The sequence below is a fragment of the Drosophila rhopaloa genome, unplaced genomic scaffold (genome assembly GCF_018152115.1).
Source record: "Drosophila rhopaloa isolate 14029-0021.01 unplaced genomic scaffold, ASM1815211v1 contig_156, whole genome shotgun sequence".
In the NCBI taxonomy this organism is placed as follows: Eukaryota; Metazoa; Arthropoda; class Insecta; order Diptera; family Drosophilidae; genus Drosophila; species Drosophila rhopaloa.
Genome location: NW_025335035.1, coordinates 392,529 through 409,770, shown reverse-complemented (window position 1 = coordinate 409,770; position 17,242 = coordinate 392,529). Strand labels below are relative to the sequence as shown.

At 40.6% G+C, this 17,242-nt stretch overlaps 1 protein-coding gene across 4 annotated transcripts in view; it reads right to left on the bottom strand.

Moving 5' to 3' along the window:
• The window catches only part of LOC108044588 (dnaJ homolog subfamily C member 16), a 605,143-nt gene that overhangs the window by 371,983 nt on the left and 215,918 nt on the right, over positions 1 to 17,242 (bottom strand). For all 4 annotated transcript variants that reach the window (XM_044457445.1, XM_044457448.1, XM_044457447.1 and 1 more), the window contains one exon: positions 14,210 to 14,390. In XM_044457445.1, the coding sequence (XP_044313380.1) occupies positions 14,210 to 14,390 (181 nt within the window). The remainder of the gene's footprint in view (positions 1 to 14,209; positions 14,391 to 17,242) is intronic.

Genomic DNA, 17,242 nt, shown 5'->3' with positions numbered 1-17,242 from the left:
GAAAAATTTCCATTTTATTTTATTATTTTATACAAAGAAAAATCCAACAAGAGAGAACGCTATAGTCGAGTGCCTCGACTATTAGATACCCGTTACTCAGCTAAACAACTTAATATAAGATTAAGTATTAAATAGTATTATGTATATTAAAGTCTAAATGTTTGCACAACACGAGTAACGGTAGTAGCGAATAGCTTTCTTTGAAAGGAGTTATTGTTGCCGGGCAATTGCGACTGTGTACAATGTAAATACATACATATGTATATGCTTACATACATACACACATACGCCATTGTTTGACTCAGACCTCCAATTTGGCTACCTAGATTTGATTTGCATAGTTCTTGGGATATAGTTCGGTATTGACAAATGAAAACCATCGCAATTTCCTTTAATATAAATCCTTATCGAGAATTAACGTTGACTCTGTTGAGCACCTTGCCAGCTGTTCCAAAGTCATCCGTTAGATGGCGCCATGAAAGGCGGAAATGTAGGCGCTAGCCAGGCTTAAGCGTTTAATGGGTTTTTGGGCGTTAGAGTGGGCGTGGCAAACTTTTATTAGCCCAATCGATAGGTATTGACGAAACAAATACATATCATAATAGCATCAAAACTGTGGCCACAGCTTGTGGCTTGTGGGCGTCAGAGGGGGCGTGGCACCATTTTGAAACAAACTTGCGCTGCGTAGGAACTCCTAAAATCTACATGCCAAATGCCAATCTTCTAGCTTTTATAGTTTCCGAGATCTCAGCGTTCATACGGACGGACAGACAGACGGACAGACAGACGGACAGACAGACGGACAAACGGACAGACGGACAGACGGACATGGCTAGATCGACTCGGCTAGTGATCCTGAACAAGAATATATATACTTTATAGGGTCGGAAACGCTTCCTTCTACCTGTTACATACTTTTGCACGAATACAATATACCCTTTTACTCTACGAGTAACGGGTATAAAAAGAAAAACTATCTATCTCGTAATCAGGGCTGACCAGTCTAATATGACTTGCTGGCTGTGTGAAAATATGGTGCACACCAAGTGCGCCGGTTTTACTGGCCGGACAAGTGATGACCTTTCAAAGGGGCCCAATTTGCAGTTTTGTTGTGACGCTTGTGTCGAGGTTGCGAACGAGATGAAATCGTTCATGCGCCAAACTAAAGGCGGCCTGATGGGACTGATTAGCTGTTTCGGAGTGGCTAGAGATAGTTTTCGCCGAGCTGATGATCTCCTATCTGCGCTGGACTCGCAGTTTAATAGTCGTAAGCTATTAGAAGAGTCCCCTAAGCGCAAAAAGGCCGCTGGTGGTAAGGAGCAAAAGGGGAACACCCCGCAACCGAAATCAAAAGAACAACAGAGCATTCCGGCGGATCAGCAGCTGATTTCAGCAAACCCTCAAATGTTGCTAAGATCAGCAGCTAAAAAAGATTCGGTATCCGAACAATCCGTTACAGAATGCATGCAACCAGGGACTTCTAAGAATTCCGATTTGTCCGTAGTGGTTTCACAATTAGTGGATCCACCTATCTCTCAGAATGTAGTATCACCACCACAAGGGACTACTGAGTCCGGACAACCGGCTCAAGTTGGTTTTGCAGAAACAATGTCTGCTCCACCAAAATCCCTTTTAGTGGTTCCACTAAAGAAACAAATTTTCGTTTCTCGGCTTTCCCCTGATCAAACATCTTCTGATGTATTGTCTTATATACAAGACAAAACTAAAGCCGATTGTAATAGTGTAAAGGTGGAAAAGTTTAAGTTTTCTTATGCTAGAGACATTTCATCTTTCAAGATAACTGTCCCTAACGAGCTTTTTGAAGCCATATGCTCGGGCGACTTTTGGCCGGATAATATGGTTGTAAAAGAGTTCGAGGCTAAGATAAAGAAGAAGGGGCCCGTAGGAGTAAAACTTCCTAGTCGAGGCCAAACCAGTGTGCCAATTTCAAAAAACTAACTTCTAACCTCCTTCTTTCCTATCAGAATGCAAGAGGTTTGCGTAGCAAACTCACTAAATTGTATTCTGATAGCCTTTCCTTTGCATCTCATATTATTGTGTTCACAGAAACCTGGTTAAAGCCGGAGATCTTTAGCTCCGAAGTTTTTCCAGGTAAGTACACAATATATAGGTATGACCGTCCCTCTAGACGGGGAGGTGGAGTCTTAATTGGAGTTGATTCAAACTTCCCGTCTGAGGAGTTATTTTTTGATGAATTCAATACCATTGAATTTATTTGTGTAAAGTTATCGCTTCATGGTAACTTTATATACATAACTTGCTCTTATATTCCGCCGTTGTCTGAACTTCCTGATTATTTAAATCACCTATCCGTTATTAAGTCCGTTGCAAATAAGCTTTCCGATAGGGATCAGTTGATAGTTCTAGGTGATTTTAATATACCTGGAGTTACTTGGTCCACTGAGGATGGATCGAATGTCTTACTACCTATAGCACAACATGATTTTATTGATGGCCTGCTTGACATATCTCTATCTCAAGTAAACCATGTTCGAAATTCATTAGGTCGCCTACTTGATTTGTGTTTTGTATCGAATCCTGAAGGTGTGTTTCTGTCCAGAGTAGCACCACTCACGCAACCTGAAGATCCATATCACCCAACAATCGAACTTTCATTTGATACGGGTAGAGTTATAGAAGAAAAATCAGAAAAATCCAAACGAATACTTTGTTTTCGCAAGGCAGACTTTCTGAGGCTTAATAATTTTATTTCTGGCTTTAATTGGTCTGATCTTTACTTATGCAATAATATGTCCGATGCAGTTAATGTTTTTATACTGCAATAAACTCATTTTTTAATTCCTGTGTTCCGTGGTACTATCCGTCAACTTCCAATAAATCACCTTGGTTTAGCAAAGAGTTGACACACTTAAGAAATGTAAAGTCCAGACTTTTTAGGAAATATAAAAATACCGGTTCTCAATCTGTTTTTACTAGATATCTAAGTGCTCGGTCAAGAGTTACCGTGCTTAATGCTCAGTGTTATAATAGTTACTTAAACCGTTGTAAGGTCCAGTTCTCTCAGGACCCGAAACAGTTTTATAATTTTGTTAACACCAAGCGTAAATCTAATTCTTTTCCTTCCTCGCTGTCGTTCGAAAACATGACGGGAACCACAGATCAGGCAATAGCCGATATATTTGCCCAATTTTTTCAAACGACTTACTCTACTTTAGATTATTCATCTCAGCCTTATTCTTACACCATGCCCAAGTCAAACCTCATATTCTGTCCCACTTTAACAGAAAGCTCTCTTCTCTTGGATCTTCTTCGTATTAAGCCTGTTTATTCGCCAGGGCCCGATGGTATTCCTGGGTGCGTGCTTAGGTATTGCGCTAAGGCCCTGTGCAAACCTCTTCACAAGTTGTTTACCTTATCTCTAGAAACGTCCCAATTCCCAAATATTTGGAAGGAATCATTTGTTATTCCTCTTTTCAAAAAAGGTAACAAGTTAGAAGCCAGTAACTACAGAGGTATTTCTAAGTTGTCAGCTATTCCTAAGCTTTTTGAAAAAATTATTACTCCTCATTTGCAGCACTTTTGCAGATCAATTATTTCTCCGTGTCAACACGGATTTATTAAACGTAGATCCACAATTACAAACCTTCTAGAGCTCACTACATTTGTGATAAAAGGCTTCAATAGTAGTTTTCAAACAGATGTCATTTACACTGACTTTAGTAAAGCATTTGACTCTGTAAATCACTTACTTCTTATTCATAAACTTGACCTTTTAGGTTTTCCAGTTGATCTGCTTAAATGGATTTCAAGTTATCTAAATGGCAGGTCACAAAGGGTCCTTTTTAAAAATTCAATTTCTGAAATTCTCCGTGTTACCTCCGGTGTCCCACAAGGGAGCCATCTGGGTCCGTTACTTTTTACATTATTTATTAACGATCTTCCCTCAATTATAAGTCATTCTCGCGTACTTATGTACGCAGATGATGTTAAGTTGTGCCTGCAGTATAAGGACATTTCCTGCCATTTAGACTTGCAATCCGATCTAGATAATTTTCAAAACTGGTGCCGAGATAATTTACTAAATTTAAACGGCTCCAAGTGCAAGCTGATGACTTTTTATCGGGCCAATCCGATATTCTCGACTTAAACGTTAAGTGGCAGCTCTTTGGATAGAATAACTCTTGTAAACGATCTTGGCGTTCTCTTGGACCCTAAACTAAAATTTTCTAATCACATTTCGTCCATGGTTAATAAAGCCAGAGGAGTGCTTGGATTTATTAAAAGGTGGTCAAAAGAATTCGATGATCCTTATTTGACTAAAACTTTATTTATTTCGCTAGTCCGTCCGATTCTGGAGTATGGGTCTCCCGTCTGGAGTCCACAATACGGAATACATATTGGTCGTATTGAATCTGTACAAAAAAACTTCCTTCTTTTTTCTTTACGGCGCCTAAACTGGGATGCAAATCTTATCTTACCTTCTTATTCTAGTAGACTTCTTTTGATTAATTTACCATCCCTAGCCAACCGTAGAACGATGCTTGGTACTATCTTTATTTATAACCTTATACATGGTGATATTGACTGCCCCGACTTGTTAAGTCGGCTAAACTTTTCTGTGCCAAGTAGATTAACTAGAAATTATATTCCCCTAATTTTAAATCATTGTAGATCTAACTATGCCTTGCATGAGCCTTTCAGAGTATTATGTTCTGACTATAATAGACTTTTTCCTGTAATATCAAATCTTGACTCTCTGCCGCTCCTAAAACGATTAATACTTGCTTCATTGGCACAAGATTGATCTAACTATTACTTTTTTCCCCGGACCTTTACCTTTATTTTCCTATCTCGCGTCTATCCTATCGCGAATCGTGCCGTACGATACACGGCTGCGCCCCTCGGTCGGTTGGGCGGGTAAGTGGGCCGTGGGACTCCGCGCGAAAAAAAAAAAAAAATCAATAAATAAACTTAATTTTAATACTAATTTAAAACCAAACAAGAGAGAACGCTATAGTCGGGTGTCCCGACTATCAGATACCCGTTACTCAGCTAAAGGGAGTGCGAGGGAGATGGAGATAGAAACTTTGATCACGCATAACTTTTTAACGAATGGTCCGATTTGAAAAATTTCTTCTACATTTCGATAGGTATTGATAAACACAATAAAACTGCATTTTTACTTTTCCGAAATATTTAAATTTTTAAAATCCTATATAAGCGATTGTGGGCGTTAAAGGGGGCGTGGCACCATTTTGAAACAAACTTTCGCTGCGTAGGAACTTCTAAAATCTACATGCAAAATGCCAATCTTCTAGCTTTTATAGTTTCCGAGATCTCAGCGTTCATACGGACAGACAGACAGACAGACAGACGGACAGACGGACAGACGGACAGACGGACATGGCGAAATCGACTCGGCTAGTGATCCTGATCAAGAATATATATACTTTATAGGGTCGGAAACGCTTCCTTCTAGCTGTTACATACTTTTGCACGAATACAATATACCCTTTTACTCTACGAGTAACGGGTATAAAAATAAATCTGTTGCCAACCATCCCACCTCGACCCGAATTATAAGAAAATCCTACGACTTCCCATTAGACCAATTTCAACAAAAACAAATACCCTTTTACGATTAAAAATGGAGGCAATGAAGGAGGTACTAAACCGACTCGACTCCACTATTGCGGCCTTAACCACACAAATGGTGGGTATGAAGGAGGCTGTTATTAAAATAGGGGGTAGGGTAAATGTTCTCGAAACCGACCTCGAACGGCGTAACCCAGTAACGAATATACCGCTACCACTAACGCGCCCACGTACAGAGAACGAACTGAAAGAATCTTTGGTAGTGCCGGATTGTGTAAAGGAACTTCTAACCTTCGAGGGGGATTCCGAGAAGTATGTTTCTTGGATTAATAGGGCCCAATCGATTATTAACGATTATAAAGTCATTCGGGAGAAACCCTTGTATAGGTCAGTTCTCGTTCAAATTAGGCAAAAAATAGAGGCAACGCCGATATGGCGCTTAATTCCTATAACGTAAAGGATGATGACTGGGATGAAGTTAAAAGGGTATTAGCTACGCCGACAAAAGAGATGTCGGTACGTAGAATATGAGCTAACCCAATTGACCCAGGGCAGTCAGAAATTAGAGGACTTCTACCTAAAAATAAATAACTATGTCTCCCTAATCATGTATAGGATAAAAAGCATGAGTTACTCCACGGAGATAACAAACGCTTTCCTTGCTGGACAAAGGGACAAGGCTCTCAACGTCTTTATTAGAGGGTTAAGTGGGGACGTGTCTAGGCTTTTAATAATTCGTAAGCCTGCGGACGTCCACGAAGCATACTCCATTTGTGTGGAGTTGCAAAGAATGGAACCAAGGAACCCTACACCAAGACCGCCCTTATTTAAACAAACTTTTAACCAAGGTTACCAAGGCTATAGACAGCCTAATTCACTGAGATTCCCTCAGACACATCAAATTAACTATAGGCCACAGATGAGTCCAGGTCACAACAATGCTCCAAGTGGAAGCATACAGGGCCCACCAAGATATCAGGGGCTAGACCAGCAAGTAAATATGAGCCAAACCAACCAGGTCAGAGCTATAGGTCTAATTTTAACTCTCGTCAAAGAGAGGCCGGCGGCATCAAACGAAGTCCGAGCGCTCACTCCAATCTAAATCCCTTCCGTAAAGCACAAAGCCTTTACAACATACAGTCCACTTCATTCTCGAACCCCGCCCCAATGAATACTACCAACAACAGTCTGGTAAGGAGGCTGAGGAACTATCGGACCCACCTCAAGGGGTAGAACATTGTTCTCCCGTACAAGAAGTAGCCTGTGTTAGCGATGGGGAACCATACCATACATAGAATATGGGACTAGAAATGGGCCTAAGTTGCAATAAGACACCGGCGCTAACAACAACTTTATAAGCCCCAAAAATTCCGCCGGTTCCACTGCTGCTGGGGGTGACATTAAGATCACACACAGTATAACGGGACCATTTTTTAAACCAATAGGGAACGATACAGTTGTCACATTTTTTGCCTTCCCGGACTCAAATCTTTTGACGGCATTAAAAACATTAAAGGCCCTTATCGACAGGAAAAACGACCTCCTAACGATATCACCCGGTATTACAAAACCCCTTCTTGCCAAAAAAATCTTTAAATTTATACACCTATTAAAGGATGCAACACATCCCGAATTCGCAAAAAAAGCTTTAAACGCGCTTATCAGCGAATATTTCAAAATTTTTGAACCACTTTCGCCCGGAGAGGCCGTAGACACTAGCGTCAGGGTTGAGATTCGCACAAGCACCTCAGACCCTATATACTCAAAGAGCTATCCCTACCCTACCAACATGAGAGGGGAAGTGGATAGACAAATAGAGGTACTCTTGCGGGATGGTATTATAAAACCATCAAAAAGTCCATATAACTCCCCGGTCTGGGTAGTTCCAAAAAAAACCAAGCCGAACGGAGAAAAACAATACCGCATGATCATCGATTTCAAGCGTTTGAACGCTGTCACAATCGCAGACGCCTACCCGATACCAGATATAAACTCTATTCTAGCTAGTCTGGGGAAAGCTAAATACTTTACCACCCTTGATTTAACTTTGGGAGTTCATTAAATTTATATGTTGGAATCCGACACTCCTAAAACGGCATTTACAACATTACGCCCCTGCGATTTTTCAAAGGATGATCGACGATGTATTAAGGGAACACATTGGCAAAATATGCTACGTGTACATCGACGACATAATAGTTTTTAGTGAAGACTATAATAGCCATTGGCTTCGTGCTGTCTTTGACAATTGAAAAAAGCCAAACTCCAGGTAAACTTGGAAAAAACAAATTTCCTATCAACGCATGTTGAATTCCTAGGATACGTAGTAACTGGAAACGGCATTAAAGAAAGCATCACTCGATGAAGAAGCGTTAAAAGCCTTCAACGATTTAAAAACTCTGCTCTCATCTTCGGAAGTATTGGCATTCCCAAACTTCTCTAAACCATTTCACCTGACCACAGATGCGTCAAACTACGCAATCGGGGCAGTCCTTTCTCAAGTGGACTCTGGCAAAGATCGGCCCATAGCGTATATCTCCCGATCTTTGAGTCAGACAGAGGAAAACTACGCCACTAATGAAAGGGAAATGCTCGCGATAGTATGAGCCTTAGATAATCTTCGCTCTTATCTGTATGGTGCTGGATCTATTAAGATTTACACCGATCACCTTTAACATTTGCTCTGGGCAATAGGAATTTTAACGCCAAGTTAAAACGCTGGAAGGCCCGTATTGAAGAATATAATTGCGAATTAATTTATAAACCTGGGAATTCGAACATAGTGGCCGATGCATATGTAAATCACCTTGGCTCTGGCTCTGAGAAAGCCTCCGATTCTGATTCGATTGCTACAATTCATAGCGCTCTTCAAGATGCATCTCGTTTTATTCCTCACGTAGAAACCCCGATTAATGCCTACAGAAATCAATTAATTTTTTGTCCAGATTTGTCTGATTATTTGTGCGAACACCCACAAGTTGGATATGTGCGCCATTCAATTCCGCTTGTTGACCATACACCATCAACCCTCATAGACTCACTTATAAAATATTTGAAAACCTCAGTAATTAATGGAATTAAAATCCCAGACGATTACTTGCAACTCCTACAAACCTGTTGCTCCCAGAATTTCAAATTATATAAAATTCGTATAACGCAACGCCTGGTAGAAGATATCACGGATAAAGAGCAAATTTGCGAAATAATCGAGAAAGAACATCGCAGAGCCCATAGAAGCCCGAAAGAGGTCCGCGTTCAAGTCTTGGAAAAATATTACTTCACCAGGATGGCGAGTATTATTCGTGCACAGCTTTCGACCTGCGCCATTTGTAAGATGCAAAAACCCAATAAACCCTTGTTACAACCAACCCCTATCCCCAATTACCCGTGTGAAATATTTCATATCGACGTTTTCACATTAGAAAAGAAAATTTATCTCAGTTGCATCGATAAATTCTCCAAGTTTGCCAAACTTTTTCCCTTGCAATCAAAGTCAGCCATTCATCTCCGCGAGACACTATTAGATGCACTTCATTATTTCACCGCACCTAGAATGATAGAGTCGGACAACGAAAGAGGTCTTCTGTGCCCAACTGTCCTGAATTATTTGCGAACACTGGGAATTGAGTTATACCATACTCCTACTCAAAAAAGCGAGGTAAACGGCCAGGTAGAAAGATTTCATTCTACCTTCATGGAAATATATCGATGCTTGAAAGGCGAATATCAGACTTTTAAACCCACAGAACTTATACCTATTGTCACAGACAGGTACAATAACTCTGTCCACTCGGTGACGAATAAAAAACCAGTGGATATTTTTTTCAATCGTACCTCCAGAATAAATTACCGGGGTTTGTCCAATTTCAAACAGCAAACTTTTGAAAATATTCGAGGTCTCATAGAACATAAACAAACGCTAACCAAAAATGGGCGCAATAAAAATTGAAGCGACCTAATTTCTTACGAACAGGGTGACACGGTATATAGTTAAGCAACACCTAGATTAAGATGAAAAACTATACTAAAGGATAAAGGGTTATGATAAAACACAAGAAAACACGAATACAGACACCTAGACTAAGGAAGAATAATTATAAGAATCTACATTTACATATAACCTTCTGCTGACACTATAAGCGCGTCCGCAATCTATGTGGCGGCAACCCTTCATATTTTCAAATATGATTCACCGGTCGTCCCCTTACAACAAGGCACCGTCTGGAGAACCAATGGCGTCTTCAAACTGGCTCACATCATAAATCTAGGGCGCATGCAGCAGCTCATCGACCAGATAGCAGACGAAGCGAAGTTAATCACGGACCAACGGATCCGCGCTTTGCTTGACCATTACCTGCAGCAAGCTTCAGAAGAGGTCTCGCGCATGAATAGCGCACTGTCACGAAGGCAACGCTCGATCGACTGGCTAGGATCAGCTTGGAAATGGGTCGCGGGATCACCGGACAAATCAGATTGGAATGCCATTTTGAAAGAAGAAGACAGCCTGGCAAGGAACAACAACCAACAAATCCGGATCAACGATAAGCTGTTTGATTCAGCACAAGAATCAATCCAGAAGCTGAATGACGTGATAGGGAAAGTCAACGCAATAGAAGGGAATTTCCACGTGACGACAGCCATTCTTCACAAGGCAATCATAATAGCGGACCAAGTCAACAAGATACTGAGAGCCTGCCAACTAGGAAAGACTGGAGTGGTCAACACAAACCTCTTGGACCACGAGGAAGTCGACACGATTCTGGCAGAGGTGGACAGCCTCCCTTATCAAAACGTCGTGGAAGCAGTTGAGTTTTCCCGACCTACAATCCTCCCAAACGGGACTACTCTCCTGTATATCCTGGCGATGCCCAAAGTGGTGGACAGGAAATATCGATTGATGAAGATTTACCCGACGACATCGGATGGCAAACAAGTTGTACTAAAGTACACCACACTGGCAATGGACAGCCTGGAAACATATGCGCTACTCGGAAATTGCATATCGATCGGTAACACAACCGTGTGCCGAGAAAAAGACCTATTCAAATTGGATGAGGATAGTTGCATAACGAGATTTCTAAAAGAAGGCCAATTCGAATGTGATTATCTGAGGACCAACCAGGAAACAGTGGAACTCATCGACGACGGGACAAGCTTTCTAACAAATTTCAACGGAACGGTATCCACTCCCATCAAGAAACATCACTTGGAGGGTTCGTACCGGAAGGGTTGGTGACCGGAACTACAGCAGCTACTCGTCAACACACCTGATGGCAATGCCAGCCGTACTAACCCAAATAAAAACCACGGGTTACGAGCTTTCGTTGCAGTACGTCCACGAATTCAGCATGGAAAACCTGAAAAGATTGTCAGTCATGTCCAATGAGATTTTGATATCTTTCTCAGTAGAAATAGTCATAGCTCTCTCCATCATGACAGCAGTACACCTCGTTTGGAAAAAAGTAACGTCGACCAAAGGAATTCCTAAGCTGCGGGACCCGCCTGAGAACCTGCAATCAAGGCCTAAATGATCTGTGGGACACAGATCTTGTGGTGGGGAGGAGTTAACACCAGCCAACTGCCCCCTTCCCTTTACTCCTCTTGAACCCTACGACACCGAACACCGCACCATTCTATTCACCCCTCTCGGCCACCTACGAACTGGAACCCATTCCCTTCATCCCACTCAGCCATCAACGGCAACAATATTCAAGTGGCTATAATTCCAAGTGGCTGTAATAAAGCCGCTGAGATATGGGACCAGCAACAGCAACAGCGAACCAGCGACCGAATGTCAACAACGTCAGCGATCGAATTGCATCGGCAGCAGCGCAATAACGGAAGAACACCGACCGTCGGCTAGCTGCCTCAGCTATAGCCGCCGCTACCCCTACCCTTCGCCGAGCCCAGGCATAAGTGCAGCGTTAGCATCTGGAGTGTAGAAACACATTAGATCAGACACCTAAAACCATTGGTGTCGGCTTGGATATTTCCGCAACCGCTCTGCCAGCGGTACGCTGACGTCGCGGCGCTGCCCAAGCCAACAAGCAACCAAAATAAGATTGTTAGAATTAATTCGGTTTGTACCCCCGATCTGAACTTTTTTTTTTTTTTTTTTTTAGTTTAACATATAGATTTAATTAACGTCGATCAACCAACTAAATGGCTATAATACGTTGGGAATAATAAAGAACAAATAACGTGAAAACATAACAGATTAACAAATTTTATAACAAATTAACAGTAAATGGTTAATGCTTAAGGACTTGAGTCATCCTCTTGTCCAGAGATCGGCGGGGTGTCTTCGCTTCAGTCTTCTTCTACACGTCGGGTTGGCCAGGGAAGCTGCTAGGTGGTTGGTGTGGACAGCGAGTCGATCGTTGTACCGACTCGAGTGGCGGTTTATCTGTTCCCTGACAGAAGGAATGTGGAGGTCATTTGCAAGGGCGTCGTTTCTGATGTACCAGGGCGCATTTGCAATTTTGCGCAGCGCCCGGTTTTGGACTCTTTGAACTTTAGCCACATTAGAGTCTGAAGCCATGCCCCATAATTGGATGCAGTAGGTCATTGAGGGCACCACAATTGATTTATAGAGCAACACTTTGTTGCCAAGGCTGAGCTTGCTCGTAGGCTTAAGCATCCAATTCAGCTTCCTGAGTTTAGTGCGACAGGTGGCTGCAATTTTTTGGATGTGCCCTTTCCAGGTGAGCCGCTTGTCCAGGATCAGACCCAAGTACTGCGCCTGGGGTGATTGCGGGATGGTGATATGGTGGAGTTCAACTCTAGGAAGCACCTTTCCTCTAAGAGTAAAATTGCAATGCTGCGACTTTCTTCCATTGATAGCAATATTCCACCTGTTTGTCCACTTGCCGTACAGATCCAGGAAGTCCTGAGTGATCCTTGATGCCTCGACTCGGCAGGAGGAGTTCACAAGAAAGGCAGTGTCGTCAGCGTAGGTGGCCAGAAGTGTGCCTGGTTGTGTAGGACATGGCAGATCCGAAGTGTACAGAGTGTACATAATGGGACCCAGGACGCTTCCCAGTGGAACGCCAGCTCGAGCAGTTCTAATGTTTGACCTTTCCCCTCTTACCTCGACCATAAAACTTCGATCAAGCAAGTATGATTTTAGTAAGAGGAATTGGCCGGTCGGGAGCAGGGACTTCAACTTATGGAGTAATCCAGCGTGCCTCTGACCATGACTGGTCATAACTTATATTATTCCTATTTTTATCATTAACCCAATAATAAATACGGCCGTATTGATAGGGTATCAAGTCTTAAAAGTAGCAAAAGCCAAAATATTCTTGCCGCATCGAATGAAAATAAACGCACGCATGCACGTATGAGAATGCATGAACGAGAATGCATGAACACGCATACATATAAAGACCAATTCAAGCGCAGGCGCAACCTTCTTCAAAATGCGCGTCTGTCCGACTGGACGACCGAACTCGTGCAATGAGAAATGAGAATAAGAATGAGAGCGCAAAAAACCTGAAGGCACAAGAAGTGTCCGGGACCTGCCGCTACTAGCCCGGGGACCTGTCGCAAAAAAATTGTTATGTCCATTTTCGTTGTATGAAATAACCAGTCTACAAAATTCTGTAATAAAAATATCCTCGATTGACTGCGATTTTTTAAGAATTTGCATTGAGAAAAAAATTGATTACGGATAACAATTTTTGCATGTGAAATTAAAATCTATATTTTGAAAATTCAATTAAATTTTTTCTATTATTTTGTTATTTTTCCTATGGTAGCTACATGATAAAGTAGGCTGATTTTATAATCAATTGTTGTATGTGTGTCTACCATGCTGCAGTCAGTTATGTACTACATATGTTATATTAAACCAACTCAAATACAAATCACAATATCGTTGACTATCCACCATAACATATAGCGCGCGATATCGTAGACCAACTAAATTAATATAAATAATTGATAAAAATAATTATTTTTAGTATCCAGGTGTCAATATAAAAGTGTAAAGCAAAACCAAGAATTAAAATTTTTTTTTTTTTAATATATAGAAAGGAAACAAACTTCGGCAACCCGAAGTTTATATACCCTTCCAGTTATTAAAAAACGACTACATTTCGATTTATATGCCTATTTTACTAAAAACAATGAAGCTATGTCGATTTCGCGCTGCATTTGGCCATCGTTTCTATGGCAGCTAAATGACACTGTTGCTCGATTTTAATTTAATTAAAACCGTATTTCCATAATATTTAAATATTACCAAATCCCAAAGAACGACAAATAAAAAATATTAAAAACAACAAAGGTATAATTTTTTTTTAAAATTTTTTTCCGATGTTCCTATGGGAGCTATCTGATATAGTAGTTCCGACTTATATACTACATTCAATAGAATGACAACTTTTAGGAAAATTTCAAGCAGATAGCTTTAAAATGGACGGATGGACGGACAGACGGCGGACGGAGAGATGGACATGGCTAGATCGACTCTCCTGGTGATGCTGATCAAGAATATGTATACTTTATAGGGTCGGAAATGTCTCCTTCACTACGTAGCAAACTTTTGACTGAAATAATAATACCCTCTGCAAGGGTATAAAAAGTTCTTAATACCTATTAATGTATATAAGTAAGAGAGATGTCTTACCCAAAAGCGACGCGGTCGTAGAATTCAAAGGCGGTTAGTAAGTATCGCAGCCTAATCAAACTGCGAGGTTGAAAAATTAGAGCTCGTACTCTGTTGTCCATCCATCCTCCAAGAAAATCATTTATATTGTCATTTTCGACGCGTTGGACAATTCTAAATGGTAACTTTTTGCGAATAAATTCTGTAAAAACAAATTGATTTAATTAATAATATATATAAATATAAATATCAATTTTGATAATATATATAGTTTATATGTAAAGCTGCTGTTAAAATACTAATTCTCTTTATCGTTAAATCTGCTCCCCAATTCGACAACGGGTTAATATTTTTGTATTAGAATAAAAAGAGTCAAAACCAGGAAAGGAAGCTAACTTTGTCAAGCCGACAATCACCCTACAATCGAACTTTCATTTGATACGGGTAGAGTTATAGAAGAAATATCAGAAAAATCCAAACGAATGCATTGTTTTCGCAAGGCATACTTTCTGAGGCTAAATAATTTTATTTCTGGCTTTAATTGGTCTGATCTTTACTTATGCAATAATATGTCCGATGCAGTTAATGTTTTTTACGCTGCAATAAACTCATTTTTCAATTCCTGTGTTCCGTGGTACTATCCGTCAATTTCCAATAAATCACCTTGGTTTAGCAAAGAGTTGACACACTTAAAAAGTATTAAGCCTGTTTATTCGCCAGGGCCCGATGGTATTCCTGGGTGCGTGCTTAGGTATTGCGCTAAGGCCCTGTACAAACCTCTTCACAAGTTGTTTACCTTACCTCTAGAAACCTCCCAATTCCCAAATATTTGAAGGGAATCATTTGTTATTCCTCTTTTCAAAAAGGTAACAAGTTAGAAGCCAGTAACTACAGAGGTATTTCTAAGTTGTCAGCTATTCCTAAGCTTTTTGAAAAAATTATTACTCCTCATTTGCAGCACCTTTGCAGATCAATCATTTCTCCTTGTCAACACGGATTTATTAAACGTAGATCCACAATCACAAACCTTCTAGAGCTCACTACATTTGTGATAAAAGGCTTCAATAGTAGTTTTCAAACAGACGTCATTTACACTGTCTTTAGTAAAGCATTTGACTCTGTAAATCACTTACTTCTTATTCAAAAACTTGACCTGTTAGGTTTTCCAGTTGATCTGCTTAAATGGATTTCAAGATATCTGAATGGCAGGTCACAAAGGGTCCTTTTTAAAATTCAATTTCTGAAATTCTCCGTGTTACCTCCGGTAACAACACGGAGCCACAAGGGAGCCATCTGGGTCCGTTACTTTTTACATTATTTATTAACGAACTTCCCTCAATTATAAGTCATTCTCGCGTACAGACGATGTTAAGTTGTGCCTGCAGTATAAGGACATTTCCTGCCATTTAGACTTGCAATCCGATCTAGATAATTTTCAAAACTGGTGCCGAGATAATTTACTAAATTTAAACGCATCCAAGTGCAAGCTGATGACTTTTTATCGGGTCAATCCGATATACGCGACTTACACATTAAGTGGCAGCTCTTTGGATAGAATAACTCTTGTAAATCTTGTAGATCTTGGCGATCTTGGACCCTAAACTAAAATTTTCAAACCACATTTCGTCCATGGTTAATAAAGCCAGAGGAGTGCTTCGATTTATTAAAAGGTGGTCAAAACAATTCGATGATCCTTATTTAACTAAAACTTTATTTATTTCGTTTGTCCGTCCGATTCTGGAGTATGGGTCTCCCGTCTGGAGTCCGCAATACGAAATACATATTGGTCGTATTGAATCGGTACAAAAAAACTTTCTTCTTTTTGCTTTACGGCGCCTAAACTGGGATGCAAATCTTAACTTACCTTCTTATTCTAGTAGACTTCTGTTGATTAACTTACCCTCCCTAGCCAACCGTAGAACGATGCTTGGTACTGTCTTCATTTATAACCTTATAATACACATTAATTAGAAATTATATTCCCCTAATATTAAATCATTGTAGAGGCTGCGCCTCTCGGTCGGTTGGGCGGGTAAGTAGGCCGTGGGACTTCGCGCGAAAAAAAAAAAAAATTACTAAAAACAGTGAAGTGATTGTTGTCCGATTTTGACAAATCTTAAAGTAAAAATATATATTTTTCATTTTTTTTTCTATGGGAGCTATATATTATAAATGTACGATTTAAATTTTATTAAAACTATAATTCCATAAAATTTAAATATTACCAAAGTTTAAAGAACAAACAAAAAATTAAAAAACAACAAAGTTATACTCTCTAAAATTTATTCCGATTGTTCCTAATGGAGCTATATGATAAAGTCGCCACTCAGATAGCTTTAAAACTCAGGAACTAGTTTGCGTAAAAAACGGACTGACTGACTACTGCTTGAAACTTTCCCAAAAGTTGCATTTCTATTGCGAATAATATATATAAGTCAGATCGAGCCGGATCGGACGATCCCGCCTAGGAGGCGAGTACGCCACAATGGTTTTTCTTTTCTTTATAATAGTTGTAAGAGAAATATCATGAAGTTTAATAAATATTAAGACATAGTGAGATTAAAGAAGTTATAGCTAAGTTCAAATCCCGGGGTGGCAACGCCATCCGATATTTTGCCAAGACACATTTAATACTAGAAAAGCAAGGAGCTGAGATATCAGTAGTGGAAAAATACTAGAATTCCCGAATGCGGGAAAAAGGAGGAAAAGGGTAGGCGATCATACAACAACCGGACAGCGTGACTTCTCTTGGCATCGCGGAACCAGGAAGACGTGTGATCGGCACACGGCTCAGCGAAACTTCGAGACCCCACGTGTGCTCCGCAAGCTTATTCGCAAGACAGGCCAATCGTGACGCCTAACGCGACCTTTCATAGCTTTCTCATCGCGAGTGTTCCGCCGGTTTAATTTGGCCAAGTGTTACGCTGCCGATCGCGGGTGACATTAAAGAGGTTAGTACAAATAGGTTCTCATACGCTCAGAACGGTGCAGCGAACTCGGGTGAGGACATCTCAATAAAGTGTTACGATTGTTTAATCACATCTCCCGATCGTG